Genomic DNA, 26605 nt, shown 5'->3' with positions numbered 1-26605 from the left:
AATTTTTTCACAGGCTTATTGACTATTTTAATGATAAATATGTTAACTAAACAAACTCACCCAGCAACTGAGCTTGTTTCTTCATCACTGAAATAATTTCTATCTGATGAAAGGCTTTCTTCTTCCTCTTCATTATCTCTGGCTGATATTTGTGGAACTAAAAACATAATATTATTGGTTACTTATGCATGCACCTAATAGTTCTCTATTGTTCTCTGAACTTGACATAGTAGGGTAGGTTAAATTGACTATTAAGTTTTTCTAAAAATGAAACAAAAGTTCATAAAGAAAACTTTAAACCGATTTTTTTATAAAAACACACGCCTATTTTCAACTATGACAAAATAATTATGTTCAATTAAATATGCATAATACTGGCATAGATCATAGGTTATTCAGCAAGAAATTAAATCTCACATGATAAATACACTCTCTTTTATATAAATATATATGCTTTATTCTTATACAATTGGAATTCAAGTTTGTTCAATTCGAAGCTCAGAAAAAACTAATAGTCCAATCCTCATAAATGTCTTAGAAACCATATTTTAGGACTGTTTTTGTTCATTTTGCACATTTTTTCTCACAAAACTTACTATTTTACATTTGAGGTAATATCTCTCCTAAATTATACACATAAATTAAACTTTGGGACACGCAAACAAATTTTCATGCGATTTAAACAAAAATATGATTTGTTGCAAGCACATAAAAATGTTTCCGTGTGTCCCCCTCGTTTAATTACTAGAATTTGCAACAAAAGCTTTCTGATGAAGAAAAATCAAGCTTTAACAATTTTTATAAAGATCATAAAGCACTCTGGTGATTAACATCCATTCTTAAATAACCTTTAAAACCTTCTGAATCTTTTAGCTCTTTTAAACAAATTATAGTAACTTCTATCAATTTGTCGGCGAAGCAACCATGGTCTTGTCCAAATAGAGCCTCTTGTTTGTCTTTTTGTTTCTTCTTCATCAAGAAGAAGTGCTATTGATGCTATTACCACGTTTTTTTACAACCGCCATCTTTCTTCTTAGCTACATGCAAATTTGTTTCATAAACTAGAACCCATGCGACATGGGGAAAAAGATCATGTGCCTAAAACAAATTTTTTTGTTGCAATTGCATGAGAAATGTTTCCGTGTCCCCGAAGCTTTATTCACCTTTAAAAAAATCAATCAATGTCAAAAGAAGCACACTGCTGGCATCACATTGAAGCTGAAATACCAACATGCAATTTGTGTACTACCCAATGCACATGGGGTTATTATTTTAAAAATAAATAAAAAGATTGATTGTTTTTGTTTGTGTCTTATAATTCTTTTGTTTTGTAAGGAGAACTTTAAAATTTAATAACCTATTAAGTACAAAATGGACATTGAAAAACCTATCTTTCTAAAAACAAACACCACATGACAAGCATGATGCACTTTTTATAATGGCTAGACCTGCTTATATGTGTGTGTGTACATGTGACATTACATTCAAACAGTCAACATGGTTAAGCATTGTGGCAGTATTAATAACCTTTATTAATTTTAAAATGTTAGCCTTAAAGTATGGTTATGATATAATTTTATCCAATTGAACAAAGTTAGTCAAGGCCTAAAGGGGAATGTTTAAACAGCAAATTACTGGTTAAAAATTCAATTTCTTACCTACACTGTTGTATGTGCAAAAAAGTCTGAACCATAACAGCAATTCAAATAAAACCTTTTTGGTCAAGATGACACATCACAAAAATAAAAGAAAATTAATGTCACTGTTGGGCCATGTGATCAATGAAAATTTTAAGTTTTAAATTTTTAGCTTTTCTAATTTTTTAAACAAAAAAAATTCTAAGAAATGATATTGTTAGACATTTATGAGGATTTCCTTCTACTTTAAATTTCCAATCACTAAGTTAAATATTTTGAGGCTTAACCCAGCAGAATTTTAGAATGAGCTTGTCCCTGCTTTTTTATGAGACTAGTAAGTACCGAGCAGTACCAGTCTAGGGTAGCAATAAGACAGGTTGAACAAATTGTTATTTGTATCTTTGTACATATCTTAGTTTTATGATCAGGTGCAGTTTGTTGAGCTGTTTATTGATAAATTTAATGTAGATTGTTGGTTTATACAAATATTTTCAAATTTATTTAAAAAAATATATTCACTAAAAGTTTGTACGGGAAGTCTCTGTTATTAAAACGATTAATTATTCACATGAACTTTTTTTGATTTTAAACAAAAAGAAATTTTAAACTTCTCTTTCCAAACAGAAAACCTAAATCTTTTGTTATGAAGGTTTAAAAATTGCTGTACATAGAATAAGAACATTATTTTTAAAAATTGGGAGGTTGGAGGAAAGTGCAGTAATGTCTAATTTGTCAATACAGATTCAGAATTTGTTAGCTATTCTCCAAAATTGTTGATAAACATTTTACCAAAGAGACTGGTTTACCATTTGAAAGCTGAAAGGCTCTCATGAAGAAGTTCTATATTATTTCTTCCACCAGTTCAACTGGTGGTCAGGATTAAAAGGGTGAAGTCTCTGAGCTTAAAGTGCATGCCCAGTATCTGGAACAATAAATTAACAACCAAATTCAAATATTTTCTTCTTACACAAGTCTTGGAAGTCACCACTTGTCATTTCTGACTTCTTCTTTCTCGGGGAAGATTCTGATGGCAATTCCATTGCTTCATTTTTAATATTAACATTTTCGCTATCTGAACATGTAAGCACAGGACGTAAAATATCATGATATACTTCTGTGTCTGTTTCATCACCTGTCATTGGACAATTGTCATCAATGTCCTGCTTGTACATATGCACAGACTCCTGGTGCAGTGTAACCTCTTCTTCCATTTTTTATATATACAGATTTTCTATTTAGATGAAAAAAAGGACAAATTTGAAACTGACCATTCCACACCTAAGAATTTTACAAATGACTGACTAATAAAGAATTCTACTAAAAACAACAAGTTATTATTACATATTATTATTATTATTATTACTACTACTATTTATAAAGAATATAGCCACTTCAGAGTTGGAAACACTGTTACCAAGGTGGATCCCGTATTCTGAATGTATACATTAGGTGTACACTGGCATATTAAAACTTAACCAACTACAACTCTCATTTTTACCAATTGTTATAAAATGTTTTGGAAAAACGTTTTTCATATTAGTTTCAAATGCTATGTAATTAAAAATATCAAATGATTAGTACAGGTAACACTGGTATTTGTTAAAATAATTATATCTTACTCTCTTAAATGGAACTAAGTGAATATTAGGCTCATGTTAATTGAGGTAACTGCAGTAACCTGTCGTCTCTTAGAGAAAAATAAGTAAAAGATAAAAAGAATCTTTGACAATTGTTCCACGAGCCAAAACAGCAACCCCTGTGCTTCGCCCCTGTATACACAGGGGCAAAGGAATTTTGTTACTTCACTTTTTCAACTTTTTTCTTAATTTTTATATTTTGAGATCGCTCGTGCAAGCAAAATTTTGAAACCTTGCTGCGCTCATTTAACACACAGACGCTTTTTTATTAATAGACCTCATATGGCAGAGTTAAAAAGTATGGCTGAAGTCTGGTAATTTTGCATGTATTGGAATAAAACTCATAGTTTACTTTTTTTCTTCAGTTTTTTGTAAAACCTGTGTGCTCTAATGGTTAAGATTCTCAGGGTTCGAATTAGCAGTCTGCAATTCGCAATTTGCGAATTGAAATGCCATTTTTGTGAATCACTTTGCGAAGAAAATGATAAAATTGCAAATCGAATATTTTTAAGTGGCGAGAGAAATGCTTTTTTAGTTCACATTTTAAAAACTTAAGAACGAAGAACAGCGATAGAAAAGCTTTGTTAGATTGCATTTTAAAAGATTAAGACCAAAAAACAGCGATAGAAATGCTGTTTTAGATCGCATTTTAAAAACTTAAGAAGGAAGAACGGCGATATAGAAAAATGGTAATTGATCAAGGTGTTCCCAGGCCACATCTAGATGGTGGTTTACTTCGCTACAGAGAGCCGAAATTTTTGCGAAGCGACTTTACTTTTCTAATTCGAACCCTGATTCTTATAGAAAAATTCTGTAAGAGATCCAAGTTCAATTTCTGGCAGGTGTTTATAGGATAGCGTACATATACTCTTTTTATAACTCTTGTCACATTATATTAAGTCAATTCGATGACACAGGTGAAGTCTGTCTGAGTGCAATGATTAATGCTTTTTTAGCAGGCAACTTTGGTTTATGCATAAATAATCTGAATAACAGGGTATACTACGGAGCTTTGATATATGCAGAGTAAAACTGTGTGTAGAATTCTCATTTCGATATCTTAGAAAGAATCCAAAAAATATTGAGTCTTAACTTCGAAGGAGCACTTTAATGTCAGTAGCTATTGCTGAAATTGTTTATCATTTCAAGAACTGGAAAAAAATCTGCAATTATTCACCATTGGTAAAATTACTACAGTACTGTGAAAAAGGTTTGCTAACATTATGGTCACGTTTTCTATGCTACACATGAACCATGATAACACACAATGCATATTTTTTACCAACCATGGATCATTGTAATGTTGGCTACACATATAAACTTTACATCATGGCACCCACAACTTCTTTTATTTCTTTTATTGTTGGAACAACAAAGAATGTGTTACTTATTAATTAAATAAATAAAAAAAAAAACACAAGAAATATTTAACATTTCCTAAGCTAGTAATATAGTAGATTTTGATCCTTGGTGAATCAAACCGTGTAAAGGTATAAGCTTTTTTGGATTGGTAATAGTGATGGATATGGAGGAGTTGGCATATTCGTTGCAGAGAAGTGGGTAGAAAAAGTAATAGATGTTATGCAAGTTAATAGTCGTATTATAGTGATAAAGTTTTTGATAGATAATAGAATTGTCACTTTTCTGTCAGTTTATGCTCCACAGTGTGGACTCAGTGAGGAAGATAAAGATAAGTTTTATGATGAGTTAATAGCAGTCACATCAAAGTTTGGAGACACTGAACTTGTCATGGTGGGCGGCGACTTTAATGGTCATGTTGGGAAGTCATCTGAAGGTTATAGAGGTGTGCATGGAGTCTATGGATTTGGGAGCAGAAATAGGGAAGGGGAGAGATTGCTTGAGTTTGGAATGGCAACGGACATGGTGGTTTGCAACACATCATTCTGTAAGAGACAGAGTAGGCTGATAACATATGAGTCAGGTGGTTGTAAGACACAGATAGATTACTTCCTGGTTAGAAAGTCAGACAAGAAAGTGGTGAAGGACGTGAAAGTTATATCGGGGGAAGAGTGTGTTTCCCAGCATACGTTGCTGGTTTGTGATATTATCTTGAAGAGTGTTAAAGAAGCCAAGGGAAAGTACAGGCCCCGTCGTAAAGTCTGGAAGCTGAAGGAAGAGATTTTAGCAAGACAATTTAGTGCAAAAGTTCAGCAGTTAGCACACAATGGTCAATGTGATAGTGACAATGTTGAAAGTACTTGGACTACTTTGAAGAATGTCTTCTAAAAGCTTCTGATGTTACCTGTGGGTGGACGAAAGGACCAGCTAGACATAGACAGACCTGGTGGGGGAATAATGAGGTTGACCAGTGTATAAAGGAAAAGAGGAAACTTTGGAAAGAGTGGAAGTCAGGTGGTAGTAAAAATATTTACTACAGCAGTGTATAAGGAAAAATCAAAAGCAGAGAGAAACAGATTTGCAAATGTTCAAATTCAAGATAGCAAAGCAAATGAATCAAGATGTTGTGAGTAAGAAGTGTATACGTAATGATGAATGTTGGCTAGCACAGTGGAGGAGAAAAGGGTAGCTTGGAAGAATTATTATCAGAGGTTGCTTAACACTGAGTTTGATTGGGATGAGGATAATTTGTCTGATGATGATGTTGTAGAAGGGCCAGCTATGCAGATCAAGACAGAATGGGTAGTGGAGGCTATTAGTAAATTGAAGATTGGCAAGGCTGCAGGAGTATCAGGTATTGTTGCAGAGATGGTAAAAGCATCTGGATATATTGGAGTTGAGCTTATTACAAATCTTGCTAATCAGATTATAAAGGATGGTGCTATTCCGAGTGAGTGGCAGTCGAGTGTAATAGTGAATTGTTTCAAGGGCAAGGGTGATGCATTAGAAAGAGGTAACTATAGAGGTTTGAAGTTGGTTGATCAAGTAATGAAAGTTATTGAAAGAGTGATTGATAAGTTACTTAGAGAAAGAATTGATATAGATAGGATGCAATTTGGTTTTGTTCCAGGGCGTGGCACTAGAGATGCAATATTTTTACTCAGACAGCTTCAGGAAAAGTATTTAGGAAAGAGAAAGAATCTCTATTTTGCCTTTGTAGATTTAGAGAAAGCTTTTGATAGAGTGCCATGTAAAGTTATTTGGTGGGCTATGATAAAATTAGGTGTGGATGAGTGGCTAGTTATGATGGTACAGTCTATGTACAGCAATGCTAGAAGATTCACTTAGTGATGAATTTAGTGTAAATGTTGGTCATGATTAGTAGCATTGCAGCCAAGTGTGACCTTGTAGTTGGAAAGTGACCTTGTGGAGTTTGCAGGAAAGAGGTTGGTAGTAACTCAATTTTTTGTTAGACTTGCAAGCATTGGGTACATAAGAAGTGCAGTAGTATTGGTGAAAGGTTAAGAGCTGACATTCAGTTTGTATGCAAGCGTTGCAAAGGTGAGATTACAGAGAATAAAGTATTTCCAGCTTTAACGATGTACAACAGTGGCTCGTAGAGATAGTTGAAAACTTCTGTTACTTAAGTGATATGTTGGGCAGTGAAGGGGGTGTTGGAAGAAGTGTTACTTGCAGGATAGGTTCTGTTTGGAAAAAGTTCAGAGAGTTACTTTCTTTGTTGACCAGGAGAGTCTTGTCAATTGAGGTAAAAGGTAGGTTGTACGAGACCTGTGTAAGAAGCGTTATGTTGTACGGTAGTGAGACATGGGCAGTGAAGCAGGAAGATCTTGATCGTTTAGAAAGGAATGATATGAGAATGGTATGAGATGGATGTGTAACACCCAGTCTGAGAGACAGAAAGAGTTCAGATGAGCTAAGAAGCAGGCTAAGTATCCGTAGAATTAAAGATGTTATCCAGATAAGAAGATTGAATTGGCTGGGGCACTTGGAAAGAATGGAGGAGGATAATTGGGTAAGAAAGTGTAGAGACTTGATAGTTCCTGGGGCAAAGTCCAGAGGCAGACCGAGAAAGACTTCAGGAAGTTATACGGACAGATTTGATACAGCGGAAGTTGAGTTTAGATCTAACACAGTCTAGATCAGATTAAAAGAGGGTCATTGATATACCCTGTCCAACTCATGCTAGCATGGAAAACGGATGTTAAGCCGAGAATGATGATGATGATGATGATGATGATGATGATGATGATGATGATGATGATGAATATGTCCAGATAATCGCGGTTCTTTTTTCCCTGTATTTTTTTAGCAACCCATCTTTGTGATCTTTGAGAATACTTGTTTATGGCGAAGGTCTTCATCTACCGTAGTTGCTTGAAAGCATGCCGCTCCGCAGTTGAAATCCAGAACAGCTAATTGGGTTCTGGCTATCATTCCCAGAATTAAAAAATGAAGTCTTTTGGGACAATATTTGTTTACAAGAGAATGCTAAACTTATGTAAAAACTTTCGTCCTTTTGAAGATTACCATCATGCGTATATGTTGGAGTCACTTCTTTCGTTGTAATTTTTTTTTCTTAGATGGAATTTTAAGGAAACTTATTTCAGAATTATCGTTGGACCGATTTGAACACCCAACAGCAGCACGGTTAACCATTTTAATTCTTAAAAGTAATGCTACTTCATTGACGACCGCTGGAGAAATGAACTTTCTGAACGTTATTACGTCATATATTTTGACACCCAGGGCTTTAATAAAAAACTTTGCCGTCTTGTTCCGGAGAGAGTTTTTTGAGAGCTAAAGAGATCGTTTTATGGATATCTGACAAAAAAGAAGATTAAATATTGATATTTTCTTGTATAGGTAACTTTATAGTATTTAAAAAAAAACAGCTTTTATAACTCATCACTACGGCAACAAACCTGAACCGAATACACTTTTACGATAATTCGGGAAAACTAACACTTCATAGCAGCTTATTTTGTGATTGGAGGAGGTAAACATCACACTTTTATAACAGTTTATTAAGAAAACACGTTTTTTCTTGATAACTTTTCTTGCCGCATTTTGTTTTTAATAAAAAGTACGCATAAGTTGTATCTTATTATTATTAACGTTTCCTAAAAATTTGAAAGAAATTGATACGACAGAAGTTAAAAAACTAGAGAAAACACGCTTTCGTCTCTAACAAACTCTCATAAAAACACGATTTTTACCTCCCTTTTGCCGATATTGTAAAACAATGGAGAGCCGTGGAAACGCATGTACAATTGAATTATCGTAAAGGTGTATTGCGGAATAAATTTCTGAAAAGCAATAAGGGTTGAAAAAAAAGATTTTCTTGAAACTAGCAAACTGCTTTGCAACCTTTTTTAAATTTCTAGCTAGCTAGCTAGCTATAGCTCGTTTTTTATTGTAAAGCAACGCCAACTAGACGTAGCTAAAACTTTCATTTCATTACTGAACCAACGATTTAAATTGGTTATGAAGGCAGGCTGAGCTTAATAGTGTAGTTAGTTGTTAGTAAACTAAATTCAATCTTAGCATTTCCTGGTACAGAAGCCGCAAGAAGAAATAAAAGAAAAGTATACCAAACAAAATACAAACCAGATCTCGCAAAAAGCAACACAACCAGCGGGCCTGAGATTTTTGTTTGTTTTTATCACAAGCGCCCAGTTACCAACTAAGCGCCCAGTGCGAATAAGCGCCCACCCTTTAATTACAAATGCGCACAGTAAGGCTGAAATACACGATACGTTTAAACGGAAGGTCAAAACCTGACGGATAACCTGTAGGAGAAACTTTGTGAAGATTTCTTATCTACACGTAATCCGTTTAAACGTACAACGCATGGTACGAAAATCTTTCGAATCGTGGGTGGCAAAATGAAAAGATAGAGATAGGAAAATGTTCGTTCTAGCGCAGTCGACGACGACGACAAGTGAAATTCCCCAAATTCCCGAAATCCGAAATCCCAATTCCGACAAATCCGAAAACCAAATACGATTCCGATAACATCCTACGCATGCGCAATAGCGACTAACGGAAATAATGCTGACATCAACAAAAATGGAGATTGCGCAATTGAGTAGGGGAAAGTCCCTTACTCAAGGATCCCCTGCCGAGGTCGGGATAATAAAGATGAGTTGGTTTGGGAAAAAAATTTGGGAAAATACGAGAGAATATGCTGCGGCGGGAGGGGGAACGCTGGATCAGGAGAGTACGGAGATGCCCCGTGATGCTTTATTATGTTCCGGACCATTTTAAGACCCAGGAAATGTGTGCTCGGGCAGTTCGGCAGAAACCATGGACGCTCGAATATGCTCCAGATCGTTTCAAGACGCAGGAGATGTGTGCCATGGCGGTTCAGCAGAACCCATGGACGCTCGAGGATGTTCTGGATCATTTCAAAACCCGTGAAATGTGTACCAGAGCGGTTCAGGAGGTGCCGGAGATGCTCTGGTATGTTCCGGACTGGTTCGTGACTCGGGAAATGTGCATGGGTAACAATGATCTGCTCGAAGCCTATCGTCAGCGGAAAGCGGAGAAGTATAGGATTAACAAGGAATTACTACCAGTGGCTTGGCATCCCAACAGAGCAATAGACTGGTGTTTTTCAAAGGATGAAAAGGCAGACCTTGAGCTCTTGTGGAGTAAATAAACGATGAAGGAACAATGCGATGAATGTGAACGAGTACTCGACACCTATGACAGATGCTCCTCTGGACGAAGGTTCTTCATAAAAGCTAAGCTGCTCCGCTGGCACTGCTGGCAGGAGTACATCGCGTATAATGATGGTAGCTGTCCATGTGATGCTAGTTGAGGTTTTGTTTTTCTACAAATAAAGAGACATGTCTGACAAAATGAACAAAACACTAAACTTTTCTGAAATCGAAGTACCAAACACGAACATCTTATTCAATGTAGACTCAAAAATCATGAAACCTTCCGAAGTCGATGTGAACAAGGTCGTGATCTCGTCGATGGTCGACTTTCCAGTCCATGGCAACACGATCAAGTTCAAGCGCAACTATGTGGGACGAGACCGCCAAGTGGAAAGTGTGCTTTATCATCGACCCCGAAAACCTAAAGCAGGCTGATTATATCAAGTGCGTGCAAAGGATCGACGCCCGGACCTGTGAGCTCGCCAAGAACTATAAGCACCCCATGATCAAGCACATCTCGGATAATTCCCCGATCAAGGAGAGATCAATTCCCACCTTTTGCCAGCAGGGCACAAAGTACAAAGTACAAAGACGGCAAGCCAGTCAGGAAGATAACCACGCCATTCTTCAACAGGCACCGACGGCAAGTAGATCCGGCTATTTATGATGGGAAGAGGCTTTCCATGGTGGCAGCCATAACTTACAGAGATTTATACCTTTCGTCTAACACCATCCCAGAAAGGAGCCTCGAGATTCGGCAAGCGATCATCACTGGGGCTCACGACATACCAAAACAGTCGCTGATGATAGATGATGATGATGAAGGAGGTTTTTCAGAGGAAGAAACCGAAAACTTTGACTCTCCACCATCCGACGACACCGTAGATCTCCAGTAAGAAACAACAGTTAATCGGATAGTAGTAATCAGGTGAACCTTCGGTTTTACCTGATCAGCGCTCAGAGCGTCACTGAGTTGTAGTGGATGCAAAGGTTTGATGGTTGTCTTCAGCCATAGAAACAAACATGAACGTTAACGAACTGAAAAAAGAAGCACTATGCATTCTTCGCTACGCCACTAGGAACATCTCCGAACTTAAGAAGGAAGCAGCACTGGGCATTCTTCGCTATGTCACTATGAACGTTCCCGAACTTAAAAAGGGTGCGAAAGCACTAGGTATTGGAAAATACTCCACTATGAATAAGCCCGAGCTCCTCGAAGCCATTGTCAAGGCCAGGTACAAGGAGTCGACACAGATAGACGTCTCCTTACGCAAGTATCGCCAGTTCAGAAGAACCTCGAACAATACACAAGAGAGCTCGCTGAAAGGCAGCGACGTGTCGTACATGATGGTGATCACACCTTTGACCGAAACACTGGAGAAGTACTCTAATAATCGCTAATCACACCATTCTCCACAGATCTCGAGATCAAGTCAACGACGGAATTTAGCTTGGTCTCTGCCAGCAGCCAGATGCTTTCGTGCTTTTTGCTTTTGACATCTAGCCTCTTGCCCGTATTCCTCAGGCCCGCTTGCCCTAATTCTACGGCTATCGTGATCCCACCCATAGCTACGGCCAGAGGCACGCCAATTCCGGATAGCATACTACCAATTCCAACGCCCGAAGTAATGACACTTACAGCGAGTAATCCAATATCAGTGTACCTAACTCACGTACCATGCATCTTGAACGTTTCAGCGAGCCTGTCCTGCTCTTTAATCTCATTACGCAGGTATTGCTCCACTTCCTCGATTTTCTTAAGTCTGTATACTTGGCTTTCATTTACCTCCGTGCCATCAGGAGGTGCACTTGGTGATAAGTGTGGATAAAACTTTGTAATTTTGCTCATATTTATTCTATCAGCAAATGCATAGTAATTCCCACGAAAGGGTTCTTATTGTTTTGAAACTCGTTTATGATCATAAACTCCAGCCTGTCTGTTGAACTCTTAAGCCGTAGGTATACGGGGTTATCGAAATTCCAGGTAAGCATGTCCCCCCAATCAGTCAACTCTTTGATGGGGAGCATTGCCAGTATATTGGATTTCTCACCATTTAAAAGACAGTAATCCGTATCTATCTGGTTACACGTTAGTCTCAGCCGCTGGTGAACGTCAGTCTTGTAGCGGCTGTCATGGTCTCCCTCTGTGAACAGTACCTTGGCATCAGCCCCATAACCCATAATGTCCTGCAGTTGTTGATCAATTAACACACCGTATCTCTTCTTAACCCAGAGTCTGCAGACTCCGTTCCTGAGCACGGAGAGCTTGATCTTGCCCTCGGATTGACTGTTTACTATGGCCGCCAGATCCTCGATTCTATACAACCCTGGCTCGATTGAGATGAGGACTTCCAACGGTTCGATATTTATATCGGTCATCGCTTTATATACATTGAACTCGCTCTTTTTGAAGAGATTCCACCACCTGGGGCGGGAACTGATGGATTTTAGAGCGATCCTCGTGCCTTCCCCCAGATCAGGGTCGAATATCGTAGGTTTGCCGACATCTGTAATATACAGTTGCTTCATGTTTCTTTAAATAAACATGAGCATTTACTCGTATAAAGCCCAAAGCAAAGTATGCCCCTACACATGGGCGCTATTTCGAGAGACTCAAGGGTGATGATCTCTCAACGCAAGACATCATGATAGATGCAAAGGGGTCCTCGTTGATGATGAAATTCCCCAACATCTTTGTCGACTATGAATTCTATTCTAGTGTGGTGTTGAATACATGGCAAAGCCACCCCTTCAGCCTCTGGTCCCCTCAGCTCAATTTTGCTACCTACTGCGCAACTTCAGCTTGTGCTATTTCCATGCAACATCTGACCGCCTCTTTACCTCTTGTTCGCAGTGTCTACAGATTCAACGTGTACTTCCAGATTCATAAATTCTTCAAGATCTCAAAGTGTCTCTACCGAGTTCAGATAGGTTTTCGACGCCTCAACAACCCTTTCAACAACCAAAAATTCCAGCAATTAGCACGTGAATTTGGGGTAAGTAGCAGCGAGCAAGAGTGGAGGAACGAGGCCTTGTTCAGTAACTGGCAAGCTATTCGCAAAGACTATACAGGCAGCGGGTCTAGCTATTTCGATGAAGATTCATGGAGTCGATGGATTCTCGAAACTTCTCAAGGCCTCACTTGTATAGGTATTGACCGGTTATCCCAAAGCGTAAGATTTTGCGCTTATCTCATACTTCAGAGTCAAGCTAACGCGAGGTCCAACATCAGTAATCAAGGGAGTGCAATCGATGCCCAACGTCTATACTTAACGAGATTCGAGGATCTCATTAAAAGGCCTACCAACACAAGTACGGAGATCGATGAGTTTGAGAATGTACTTAGGTATGCACGAAGCAAGGTCGATTATAGTGTTGCTCATGGAGTGTATATGATTCCGAGTGATATGGGGTTGAGGATCGGAAAGATTATGAATTTTACGAACAAGATCTTAATCAGTAAGGACTATTTCACTATTTGTGTTAACCCCCAGATCAACGCTCGCAAGCTTCACCGTACGGTTCAGAGTTCTAGTAGCGAGCCTTTGACGGTTGCTCGTACGCAGCCAGAACCACAGCGTCCCAAAGTACCACGTCATGAAGTGGGTGGTCGTAGTTAGACCACCCAGCCAGAGTCTCATATTTCTGATGCTCACGATGAAACCAAGGCTACCTTGGTAACTCTAGGAGTTAAGTTAATTTTAGCGTATATCTGGTTCAAGTAAGAGCTACTTGTTTGGTAAAACACCAGTGCTTTACCAGATTCACAGCTCTACGATCTCTTACCACGACGTGTGTTCATCCTGTTACATATATAGGCAACAACTATACCCACAGCACCTGCGATGGTCAGGTAGAGGTGTTTTGCTACATACTCCACAACTCTTGCTGCAACTCTGAAAAAGAACGAGACCACGCTGCCAATAATCCCTGGTAGTGCTGCGCCTGCTTTGTCTGCTAGGTACTTTAGGAATTTTCCGAGTCTTTCAAGCTGTTTCCGTACAAAACGCTTGCCACCAGTAATTCTTCCAGTTGCAGCAGCTCCTCCGCCACCTCCCACAGGGAGTATGATGGTGGATATGAGCAGATCGATAGCCGAGAAGATGCTCGCTATTGTCAAGCCTTGTTCCTTGAAGAGAATCTTGAGCTTTTCTCACGAGTGACGTGTCATCCCCCGCGATTTTCATCAATGTCTCTTTGATGTGCAGCAGCTGGCTTTGGGTGTTGGATGATAGTAAACCGTGTGCTTTTGCCGTGGCCTCTTTTTAGTCCTGTAGTCGTTGAAGGTCTTCCTTCGCTTGCTTTATGTCTTCGTTCCAGATGGCTAGCTGTTCCTCAGATGCCCCGGGCGTGGCCTTCTTGCTCTCGAGCCCTTTTACCTTGGCTTCTGCTTTGTCGATCTCACTGTCGTAGAAAACCATCTTTCCTTTCAAGTGCTTGAGATTACCTCTTAGCGTTTGAAGCTCGCGGTTTAACCCTCTTCTTTCACGCTCTGTGATATCCCCGCCAAAGGAAGTATCTTCGATCAGGCTCTTCGTGTCATCGAGCACGTTCTCGAGTAGCGGCAACATTTCAATGTCATCAAACTTTTCATTGACATTATCCAATTCGTTAAGGAGCCTCTGGGCCATCGTCTTACTGCCCTTGTGTGGTGTAGTATAGTCGTCGAACCCCATGGCTCGCAATCGCCCAGCACCTAGCCTACCCCGTAGCACGGTAATGCTACTTAATTCACCATTCTTTTTCCGTGAGCTCCTTGCCATCGTAAAGAAGCCGAGTCCCTCTCAACTCAAACTTGTCGTAGTGTCTCGAACTCAGCTCTCCCAGCTCATCACTAAAGGCTTCGTAAAAGCTATCCAACTTTCGATCTTAGTAGCTCCTGCCTTGCCGTGACCTGTTGTTTCCCCGTCGTGGTGTCTTTCTCAGTCCATTCTGTCTCGGCCCACTCCATACTCGGAACCCTGGGCATACTGATAGATCCCTCCACAGACTGCTCCGTCATGTCTTTTTCTGGTGTAAACGAAGTATCTTCATCGTCTCCTTCATATATTGGATTAATCGGCATTTATTTCAGCCTTAAACTATAATAAATATGAGTAACATATTCGGTACTATATTAGATCCGCATAAGGAATTAAGGACAATGCTCGCGATGAAGGGCGTGAAGCAGCGAGTAAAAGTGTCGCACATGCAGCCAAAGATTAGTCAGAATACAGAGCTATGTGTTGACATGCCCCTACTTGGACCAAATGTTGTCATATTTTCAGGCAGTATCAAACTCCTTTTCGATCTGGAGCTAATGGGTACTAACACGAAACGCACGATGGTTTCGAATGTCGGGAAGGCCCTAGTGCAAAACCTTCTGTGCATTTCTTGGATAGAAGGTGCTGTTTACCTTGACGTATTGCATCCTTCAAATCCTGACGCTTGTCTATAAGTTTTTCACGTTGCTTAAGCGCTTCTGTCGGGGTATGAACAACATTGAAAATTTCAGCTAATTCAGACATCTTTATTATTAGTCGTCTGTATCTCAAATAACGGAAGATGGTCAAGACGTATGGGAGGAGTATAGCTATCAGTTGGGTATCTTATACTTGAGATTGCAGGTCTTGTGCGCGGCACCTCTGTATAGACCCGTGTAGTGACAGTGGTCTCGAACTTTGCGGTTCTTTGGGTCACCGTCGAAGGGCTTCATGCAGATATGACAAGTCTTTGCCGCTTCATGCTCTCTTTGTAACACCTCCGTTAGGGAAAGCATGCCATGCTGTGGGAAAGTAGCGCAGAGCCGCTTTACCTCATCCTCCAGGTGTTGAACGAACATTTTCACACAGTCCTTACCACGGTATCTCTGTAAGGGATATGATATATCACCATAGGCGAAGGAACTATATGTACACCAGCCATATGGTACATGCTTATTCAGCTTTTTCGTCTTGGTCTTCTTCGCATTCTCCTTCATTGGGATCAACAGGCTCTCAAAATCCGCATAGATGGTGAATGGTACCTTAAACTGCTGCTGAACATCCTTGTAGTATAGCCACTTTTCCTTTTCGCTTGGCATCGTGATCTTGACCGCTTCGTTGTCCCTGTAGTAGGCATAGTGCTTGTCTCTCGACTCAACCGTTGGAAAGGCTTGCAGACAGTTCATACAGAAGTGCATCTTTGAATGATTCTTTGATGTCTCACTACCCAGGAGCCGTGAGAGATTTTTGATGGCTATATAATGACTCTTTTTATCGTCCGCGAGGAGTAGCAGATTAACCTGTTTCTCGCGTCCGTTGTGTGTAGATCGACGCAGGATATTAAAAGTCTTCCCCGTCACGTACAAGACGTTCACCGCGATGTTTGGGTTGTTCTTATCGAATTTGGTGATATCCTTGATGCTCGTGGGAAACTCGATGCCCTGCCAGTTATAGCGCTCCACATATGGTCTCAGTTTGCTGATTCTCTGTGGATCGCTGGTTATATCCTCATGATGCAGAGCAGCTATCATGCTCCACTTGAAACACTCTTCGTCCTTGTTCGCGGGGTTAATGATGGCCTTTTAGTGGCTATCCACTTGGGTGCTTTGATATATGAGGAACCCCTTGTTAGTCGTAGCTTATGGAAGTCCACGTCGAGATGCATGATTCGACCGATGGTGAAGCCACTTTTGGGCAGCGCTGGGTTCTCCACATGCGTTTTGACTTGGGCAAACATCGTATCTAGCACCTCGTCCACGACGGTACCCTGAAAGGCCGTGTCATGTTGCTGTGGAATACTTTATCGACTTCGATGAACTCGCTGGTACCATCCACTGGCTTCTTCCATAAAATCCAGAGGAAACACCGCACCTTAGCAGACCCCATGTCTTTAACCTGCTTCCCAACCAGGGTTTTCACGTGTGATCGCACCATCCCCAAGTAACCATTAACATCCGTACCGTCTATGCCGGGGATGCGGAAACTTCGGAAGGTTCTATGGTGAGCATGCTTATGTTTTTGAGGCGTGAAATTTTGGTTCGGCTGCTGCCCGTCTTCGGCATGATCCTCCCTTGCCTTTTCTTCAACTTCACCCATCAGGGTCTTTCTTGCCCCATCATAAAGAGCATTTAGCATTTATATACAGCTTGTAGTATAGCGGCTAAATTTTAAAAATAATATTTATTTAATAATGTTTATATTTATTAAGATTCAGAAAAATTGTATTCAACCATATTATTAGTTAGCTAGTTGTTAATTCCATTGGATTTATACATACATTTATACATTAAGTCAGTCTCCAACTCTGCCTTCCTTTTAGTTGCGCCCTTTTGAAATTTTTGTCTTCCCGTGACATCCGAAACGTTTTGTTTACTTTTGTTGGACGGAAGAGGTGGTGGGTTTGTTACTGGTTCCGATATCACTGACTCGTTGTCACCGTCATTTCCTCCATCTTCCTCTATATCTCCATCTTCTTCTTCCTGGTCAAACTGTTCTCCTTCGAATAATTTCCTGTCGTCATCTTCTTCTTGTGCCACAGATTCACTGGTGCTTCAATTGGATGATGTGCCTCTTTCTACGATATATGGTTCCAACCACCCTAGCACTTCGAGAAGGGGAGGACGTCTCGCTTCTTTTGCACCAGCTCCACTTTTGTTTAAAGAGTTCCACTTCTTTTTCGCTTTCCCATACTTGCTTCTCAAGTTTCGAAAAGCTTTTTCAACTTCGGTAACTAAAATAAAATCATAAAAAATATTTGTCTATGGTTTGGTTATATTCTTGATATAAAATGGGCGAAAAGATAGATCAAAGTCCTCTGTCAACCATTTATGTCCCTCAAGACTTTTAAAAATTTTGTATCATAGCCATCGTTTTAAACTTAAAAAGAACTTAGGATAATTAACGAAAACGTTGTAAAATACAACTTGTTTTTGTTCAATGATCTCAACATATATTTGGATCTTACCATTCTGTATGTTAAGTTCTTTTGCCACATCTGCCCAAGCTAATCTTTTTTTGTTTTTATCTCTGAAATTTTTATCTTGCTTGTCATACAAAGCAGGATATTTTCTTACTGCTTTTGCGCGACGCAACCGCAAAAAATATCAAAAAATTTTGATATTCTTGCGCTTGCGCTTGCGCTTGTGGCACTCTTGCGGCGCTCTTGCGTAACATAATCCACTAGTGTACACTACTGAAAGTGAAGAAAGACTCGCAAAAGCAGTAAGAAAATATCCTGCTTTGTATGACAAGCAAGATAAAAATTTCAGAGATAAAAACAAAAAAAGATTAGCTTGGGCAGATGTGGCAAAAGAACTTAACATACAGAATGGTAAGATCCAAATATATGTTGAGATCATTGAACAAAAACAAGTTGTATTTTACAACGTTTTCGTTAATTATCCTAAGTTCTTTTTAAGTTTAAAACGATGGCTATGATACAAAATTTTTAAAAGTCTTGAGGGACATAAATGGTTGACAGAGGACTTTGATCTATCTTTTCGCCCATTTTATATCAAGAATATAACCAAACCATAGACAAATATTTTTTATGATTTTATTTTAGTTACCGAAGTCGAAAAAGCTTTTCGAAACTTGAGAAGCAAGTATGGGAAAGCGAAAAAGAAGTGGAACTCTTTAAACAAAAGTGGAGCTGGTGCAAAAGAAGCGAGACGTCCTCCTCTTCTCGAAGAATTCTGGTCCGATAACATTCAACAGGTACTGGAAAGATTCCGGGGACATTCTCATAAACCTACAAGAGAGAAAGAGAAAGAGAGGAAAGTAGATTTTAGATTACTTACTTAGTTTCTTTTTTCAAAATTAAAGATACTGAAACTGGTTTTACTATCACTGCTAGTAATGGCAGTAATGGTTGGTAAGTTATACTTACTTGAAATAGGATTCTCGATCCCCCAAAGCCATTTCTTGTACCAGGGTATGATATATACCACATTCTTCTCTTTGTTTGTAAATTTGCCTAACCCAAATTGATCTTTTTCTTCGAGCTTTCCTTTCAGCTTCTCTTCGAGAACTTCGTTTTAAAAGTATGTAGCCAAGATATATCAGAAGGTCTTCGTCGTCCATCTTGTTAAAATCTTTCTTATTAATCCTTGCGCAAATGTGAACGGCTTGCGTCGTTCTTGCGTCACTCTTGCGCCAATCTGAAAGAAATCTTACTGCGCATGCGTACGCCACTGGCGCAGCGCAGACGCAAGTAAGTCTGAACCGGGCTTTAGTCTACATGCTTGCAAAATTGTACAGAAGGAAGTGACGTAATTATTAAAGGGAAACGTCAATAACATCAAAGATGGCACATTATAAGACGATCTTCATTATGCTACACTGCACGAGCTTTAACTTTCGATAGCATATAAACTCTAAAATAAAGTATGTTCATTGGATAATAAATCAATCTGTTGCACTGTCAGGATTCTTATTGGCTTAAAACTCATTTTAGCCTCGTTCTCAGAAAGAAATCTGTCAAAACGAGGATTTAAGCTTTGGCTTAGATTTAAGCGTCCAAGCTCTGGGCTTTCTCTATCTATATCTCTATCTCCCGATTTTAATGATTCCGCCTTCGTCGGCGGAAATCAAAAATAGCCGCATAAATATTTAGTCATGAAGAAATGCACGCAATGAATCTCTTTTTCTTATTTTTAGGTTCGACATTCACAACCAACACCCGACAGTGTATAAAAAGAAGAAACTCGACAGAGTATAAAAGCTAGATATTTAGACAATCAGATATTCAGACTTATCAGATATTCAGAATCATATGGTAAACCTATTGGTTACTCATTGGTGAACTTACTGAAATTATTAAGCCCGCTGAAACTATGTGGTTATTAAATAATATGACAGAGGTTTCTCTAGTTTTTAAAGGTTGTTTTTCTTGGCCACACGCCACCACTGCTATTGTGAACCCCGCGTATAGAAACTGCTGCGTATGGTACTTTTACTTTCCGGTGATGTGTAAACTAATCCTGGGCCTTACTCTGTTTTAAAATCGGTACAGGGATCTTTTCATCAAAGGGTTGTCAGGCTTGGAGCTTTTATTGGCACGCAGTGTATGTGTAATTCCCTATTTGCAATCGCTTGGTCGGTTATTAAAAAGGTTTCTTTCTGGAACCCAGGTGATCTTGATCATATCCTCTGCGAAGGAACAAAGTTGTACACGAGCCTAGGTTACACAAACCAGTACTTGAGTGCAAGTGACCTCCAAAATAGTTTGACTGTTGAAAACGAGATCATACAAATACAAAGTTTTGAAAATATTTCTCATACTGTTATAGATAATAGCACTACTTTACGTACATTTCATATTTCATCACATTCCGAAAAAGGACAAGGAATGTTGGGCATTATAGGCGGCGTTAGTTTTGCTATATTTGGGGTCATCGACAAATTTATTTATTTGATCCTCATAACCGAAATAGTTTTGGACAAATAACCGAATGTGGTACATCAGTCCTTTTAAAATTTGATTCATTTCAACAAGTTGAAAACTACATACGCGAAATATATGTGTCCCCTGGTCAAGGACGGTGTCTCGAAACTCAATATTTTAAAATACTGACAACTAAACAGATAACGACAATATTATGCTTTCCATTCGTAGAAAGGGAAAACTAGATCAGAACAAAAAGTACCGTCAATCCAAGAAAGGCCGAGTAAAGCAAAAAGAGTCAACAAACACTTATAGAAAAACAGAACATGGCCAAGCTAAGCTAAAAGAGTTGGTATGCAATTACCAAAACACAGAACAGGGCCAAGCTAGACTAAAAGCGTCGATAAGCAAATATAAAAAACGGAACAGGGCCAAGCAAGGCAATGAGAGTCCATTACTAAATATCGTGACATTGAGCATGGCCAACAAACGCAAAAAACTGCAAAGAAACTATATGCAGCCCAAGAAGGTAAAGCAATCAAACATAAGCATATTAACAATTTGCCCGATTCTAATGAGAAAATAAACCAATTTAAAAAATGCATTGAGAATGGACCATTTTATATTTTTATCACATGTAATCGTTCTTTGTATAAGCGGTCGATTATACTGCCATTTCGGAAGAGCACTTTCGTTTCAGAGTACAAAGTTTTGATGGCAAAGAATATATATGTACAACATGTCATTTGAAACTTAGGAAAGGAAAAATTCCTTCCCAGGCTGTATCTAATAATCTTCAAATATTTGATCTCCCAGAATCAATGAAACATTACGACGATTGGAAAAAATCGTTATATCCAAAAGAATTTTATTTAAACGATTTGCAATAATGCCAAGAGGAATGGACAATAATGGTGTAGTGCAAGTTGCGTTAAAAAAGAAACTCAATTTCAAATCCAACGTTTACTTAGAGTCTGTAAGGCCAGATGTTATTCGAGAAGTCCTTTATTATCTAAAACTAGTTAACCCTCTTTATGCAAACATTGAAATTAATCTCACAAACATACCACATTCTTGGATTAATTTAACATCTGAACTTGAAACTAGAGAAAGTGAAAATGAAATGAGCATTGATTTTGCAATAGAATCGACACCAAGTAAAAATATCAGTGACGAAAAACCAAGAATGAGGATTACTTGGACGATAGCGAAGAAGAGAATGAAAATCCGTTAAACGAATATCGCTTGCCTTGCCAAGAAACATCTTTTGTTCCAACTATTCCACATGACCAAATTGATGATGGAAATATTGTTATTGCTCCAGGAGAGAATAAAATTCCCATACCAATAATTTCTGATGAGCATTGTGAAGAATTTTCCCACCATTATCTATTTCCAACAGGCAAATTCGGATATCACACGAAAAGAGAAGTACCACTTTCCCCGACAAAGTATTTCAACCAAAGATTATTTAATTATAGACAAAAGTTTGCCTCTGATAGTGACTACATACTTTTTGCTTATGCAGTGACACAAGATCTTAATTTGAATAGTCGCATAAATATCGCTATGCAAAAAATTAAAGTGGACAATCTTACAGCAGGAATGATGTCTTCAAATTTTAAAGAAAGAGTTAAGTCGTTTATCGCCAGTGACGACGCTTTCACGTTTATGAACACGTTGAAAGGAACTCCTGCATATTGGAAACGATTTCTTTTTGAAGTTTTGGCTATTGTAAAACAGCTAGGACTTGCAACGTTTTTTATGACTTTGTCTTGTGCAGATTTAAGATTGAATGAACTGGTTAAAATCATCACTTAATTACAACGAAATGACATATCCGAAGAAGAAATCGACAATCTAAATTACTATCAACGAACCGAGATTCTTAACAGTAATCCAGTTCTTTTAGCAAGACATTTCCAATATTGAGTTGAGACCTTTTTTAAAACGATAGTTGTCAACGGACTGTTAGGTATAGTAAACTACTATGCCATTAGAGTTGAATTTCAAGTAAGTGGTAGCCCACACATCCACTCTTTATTATGGATTGTCAATGCACCAATTTTAGATAGCGATAATAAGAAAGAATATATTGCCTTTGTGGATAACATAGTTAAATGCTAGCTTCCTAGTAAAGAAAGCAACCCAGTTCTTCACAAACTAGTTTCGACATATCAAACACATTCTCATTCCGAACCTTGTCGAAAGTATAAAAACAAGAATTGTCGATACTCTTTCGGGAAATTTTTTACAGACCATACAATTGTCGCTGAGCCTTTGCCTGACAACATCTCTAAGGAAGAAAGGGAAACACAACTAAAGGAAAGGAACACTATTCTAGAAAAAGTAAAAACTTACATTGATTCAAATTTGAATCCAAGATTAAACAATATTCTGCATCCAGATTAACCTAATTATACCCAACCAGGTACAATTGAAGAAATTCTTCAAAGTTTAGCCATTACAAAAGAAGAGTATGAAAATGCACTGAGCATATCTCCTGATAGTGGATTTCAAATTCACTTTCGAAGGCTTCCAGGGTTCCAAGGGTTCCTGTTTTATAAATAATTATTTTACCGAATTCTTTATGGCATGGGAAGCCAACATAGACATTCAGCCTGTTCTTGATTATTATAAAGCAGTGTCTTACATGTGTGCTTATTTATCTAAAGCTAAAGACGAATCTTCAGAAGCAATGAAAAAAGCGGCATCACAAGCATTAGAAACTGGCGACTCGTTATTTTTACAAATGAAATCAATTGCAAATGCGTATCGAAATCATCGTGAAATGTCAGTTCAAGAAGCTTTTGCTATTATAAAGCCAGAAATACGGTTACGAAAGACATTTCCTGTTGTAGTTTTTGCAAACAGTAACATTCCTGAGAAGAGATATAGGGTATGTCGTAACGAAGAAGAGATTTTAAGTTTGCCACTAGACAGTACTGATATTTTTAAAAGAAATATGTTGGATAGGTACATGGATAGACGAAAAACGGAATTTTAAAAAAGAAAATACCCTATGTTGGAACAAATGTGTTATGCCGAGTTCTTGTCAAGCTACTCTATGAAAATAAAACCGAAAACAGAAGATAAAAATGACAGCCAACCAGTAGTACTTGAAATAATATTAGCTGATACTCACATGGAGTCTCCTTATCCGAAAAATCTACCTCTTATGTCCTCAAAAGAAATGTTGTCTTCACGAAAAGAAAAGTGTGTTTTAAGGTACCATGTGCCTAGTCGAGAGAAAAATCCAGAAGGTTATGCACATCCTTTGCTCTTTATGTTTTATCCTTTTCGCCAGGGAGCAGAATTGCTAAGCAAAACTCAGGTACTTAATTATTAGGAAATTATTAGAAAACTGTGTGTTAGAAATTAAAAATACAAATAAAAGAATATGCGAACCATTTGGTGAACTTGTTGAAGAAGCAATGATAAATTTTCACACGAATGTAAATAATCTTGATTCCTTCGCTGAACAAGAAAATGACGATGTTTTTGATGAGATGAGCAGTATAAATTACCATTGCAATGACAAAGTTCCAAATGAAACCGAAAACGTCACAGTTATTGGGAATAATATTTCATCGGTTAGTAAACCTGGAATTTCTAATGGCGAACTTCATGAAAAAATTCGAACATTAAACGAAGCTCAAAGGCAAGTTTTTGAAGTCGTAAATGATTTGGTTAGAACTTACACAAAAGGCTTGGCATGTAACGCACACCACAAAATTGAGCCAATTCACATCTTTCTAACAGGAAGTGCAGGTTTTGGAAAGTCACATTTGATAAAAACAATTTCTGACATGCTAAGTAAAGCACTTTCTTATCGTGCAGGGAACTTAGAAAAAGATAAGATTCTCATTCTGGCGCCAACTGGTGTTGCTGCTATCAATGTAGAGGGAAACACAATACATTCAGCTTTAGGTATGCCAGTTGATAGAAGTTTTACTAAAAACATTTCTAAGTTGAGTGATAAAAAGAGATGCATGTTGCAAAACAAGTTTTTTTCGTAATAGACGAAATCTCAATGGTTTCAAACAAGCTGCTGTTGCACATTCACCAACGGCTAACTGAAATATTTGGATACTCAGATGACATTCCATTTGCAGGAATATCCGTTATAGCATGTGGGGATTTCTACCAACTTCCACCAATTCAAGCAAGACCAATTTATGCAGACTACAAAGATGTATTGCTAAATCTTTCGCATTGGTGGAAATATTTTAAGCTGAACTGACAGAAGTTATGACGCAGCGTGGTGATCAATGTTTGATTGAATTATTAAACAATACCAGAGTGGGAAACTTAGAAACGCAACACGAAGATTTACTAAAATCTAAATTTATTTTTCAAAATGACCCAAACTACCCTAAGGACGCGATTCATATCTTTGCTGAAAACCAACCTGCCTCTGAACACAATAAAAAGATGCTAAACAGTATAGGATCGGATGAAATAAATATCGAGGCCATTGACAAAATTCCAGAAAATATTCCTGTGTCAATGGTGCAAAAACTCCATAGCCGCACTCAAATGGAGACAGGTGGACTAGCTCAAAACCTTCTTTTAAAACTTAACGCGAGAGTCATGTTAACATTAAATATCCACATATCAGATAAGCTTATTAATGGACAGATTGGGACTGTTCATCGTATAAAAACCGATGGATTAGGAAAAGTAACAAAAATATATTTAAAAATGGAAGACAAAAGTAAAGGAGTTAAAGCTATGAGAACAGATCCATATGCTATACAAGAAAATGTTATTCCAATAAGCAGAATAGAAAAGGAAATCAAATTTAATAAACAGAATCTAACTTCACCTACTATGAAACGAATGCAATTCCCACTAATGCTGTCATGGGCCTGTACTGTTCACAAGGTTCAAGGAAAAACGTTTGATAAAATTGTTGTTTGTTTTGATTTAATAAAGAAACGAGCCTTTAACTCAGGACAAATGTATGTTGCATTAAGTCGAGCTTAGAGGGTTTATACCTGACGGGGACATTTTCCAGATATTAAATCAGACACAAGAGCAACCGAGCAATACAATTATATGCGAGAACACTCAAAATTGACATCAAAAGATACTGGCGTAATTAGTGAAAATTCTATAAAAGTAGCTTTGCTTAATACAAGATCCTACAACAAACATAAAAATGATATTAAGTCCGACCGCGTTCTCATGCAAAGTTATTTATTATGCCTAACAGAAACTCAGATATAAATTAATTCATGCTGCCACACAAAACTAGATTACTTTACTATAATCCCAAACAACAATGTAGATAGGTTCTCTAGTCTTTTATTTGGTCATAATGAAACTATAGAATTGTTTGATATCGTTAAAAATTCCAGGTGCAATATTTTTTAAAATAACGAAGAAAACGTTTCAAAAGAATGCTGTTAGTTTTCTTCTTCTATATCGTAAAAATTCTCTTAATCGAGATGAGTCATTATACCTTATTCAACATTTTTTGGGAAACGAAATCGTTGATGTTATACTCGGAGATTTTAATGTAAATGCATTTAGTGACGGAAACTATTTCCTTGATTTTCTCACTGAATATAAACAAGTTGTAACCTCTTCAACTCATATATCCGGTTCACTTATTGACCACATCTATGTCCATGAGAATGTCCTCAACACGTTAGAAGTCAATACGCTCGTGAAAAATGTATATTTCAGTGATCATGACGCAGTCAGGTTTAAACTTTCTCTAACATGATGTTTACGAAATCTTCTAAAAAGGCTACTTTAAATCAATTTCGCTCTCAGAACGAAAGATATTTACGCTGGGTTGAATTTATTGTTTTCTTTTTGTTTTAAACTTGTTAAACTTTCGTTGCAGATAATATGCATTGCGTTCTTGTTCTTTGAGGATAGTCTTGCACTTTTATTATCTATGCTGATGGCGGAAATCTTCAAGCCATCGGGCTTCTTGTTTTATTTCAACAACCTTCATTCTAAGTACTCTTTCATAGGGCAAAGCCAATCTTGTATATCGGGACATCATGGCGCTGGCCAGACCTTTCATGAGTGATCTTATCGAATTTAAGCCTAATGTTGGTTATTTTGTACGCAGAATCAGCTGCCTTGGCCGCCGTGAACCCCGAGGCTGCCGTCCCTTCGTCCTTGATGACGTCACCGTAAGGCACAAAATTTATGATGAATTGCAATCTGTCGTAGAGTCCCGCTGGGTAGAATGGGAGGTCCTGGGTAAATTCGAACATCTTTCCAAGGGGTATGCAAAAGGTGTTCCCATAGGCCTTAACGATGGCCTTCTCCTCATCGGTCCCAACGTGATTAGTTGCCTTGACCTGTAGAGCCCTGATTGTACCATCATTGGGATTGATGCCTTCGAGGATTACGTTGTTATCCCGACCTTTCTCTGGTAGCCAGAAGTCCCTATATACGGCTAGTATATTAAAAT

General features: G+C 38.2%; 2 protein-coding genes across 5 annotated transcripts in view; both read right to left on the bottom strand.

Annotated features, from left to right (window-relative positions):
- The window catches only part of LOC130641649 (cilia- and flagella-associated protein 74-like), a 38236-nt gene extending 35343 nt beyond the window's left edge, over nucleotides 1–2893 (bottom strand). For all 4 annotated transcript variants that reach the window (XR_008982496.1, XM_057448532.1, XM_057448534.1 and 1 more), the window contains exons 1-2: nucleotides 2605–2893; nucleotides 61–157 (exon numbers count right to left, since the gene is read on the bottom strand). Coding sequence is in view for 3 of the 4 variants with exons in the window: in XM_057448532.1 (XP_057304515.1) it covers nucleotides 61–157; nucleotides 2605–2848 (341 nt within the window). In the remaining variant the exon portion in view is untranslated. The remainder of the gene's footprint in view (nucleotides 1–60; nucleotides 158–2604) is intronic.
- Nucleotides 2894–16254: 13361 nt separating this feature from the next.
- Nucleotides 16255–17852, bottom strand: LOC130640671 (uncharacterized). Its single transcript, XM_057447190.1, has 2 exons — nucleotides 17059–17852; nucleotides 16255–16941 (listed from the first exon to the last, which is right to left on the bottom strand). Exon 2 carries the CDS (start codon nucleotides 16914–16916, stop codon nucleotides 16524–16526), a length of 393 nt encoding a protein of 130 aa, XP_057303173.1. The 5' UTR covers nucleotides 16917–16941; nucleotides 17059–17852; the 3' UTR covers nucleotides 16255–16523.
- Nucleotides 17853–26605: the final 8753 nt, after the last annotated feature.

This window comes from Hydractinia symbiolongicarpus, chromosome 4 (assembly GCF_029227915.1).
Source record: "Hydractinia symbiolongicarpus strain clone_291-10 chromosome 4, HSymV2.1, whole genome shotgun sequence".
Classification (NCBI taxonomy): domain Eukaryota; kingdom Metazoa; phylum Cnidaria; class Hydrozoa; order Anthoathecata; family Hydractiniidae; genus Hydractinia; species Hydractinia symbiolongicarpus.
The sequence above is the reverse complement of the archived record's forward strand: the minus strand, read 5'-3'. Positions and strand labels throughout refer to the sequence as shown.

Excerpts from the sequence above, each read along its gene's own strand:
- LOC130640671 (XM_057447190.1), bottom strand. The coding sequence starts at position 16,916 with ATGCTAAATGCTCTTTATGATGGGGCAAGAAAGACCCTGATGGGTGAA.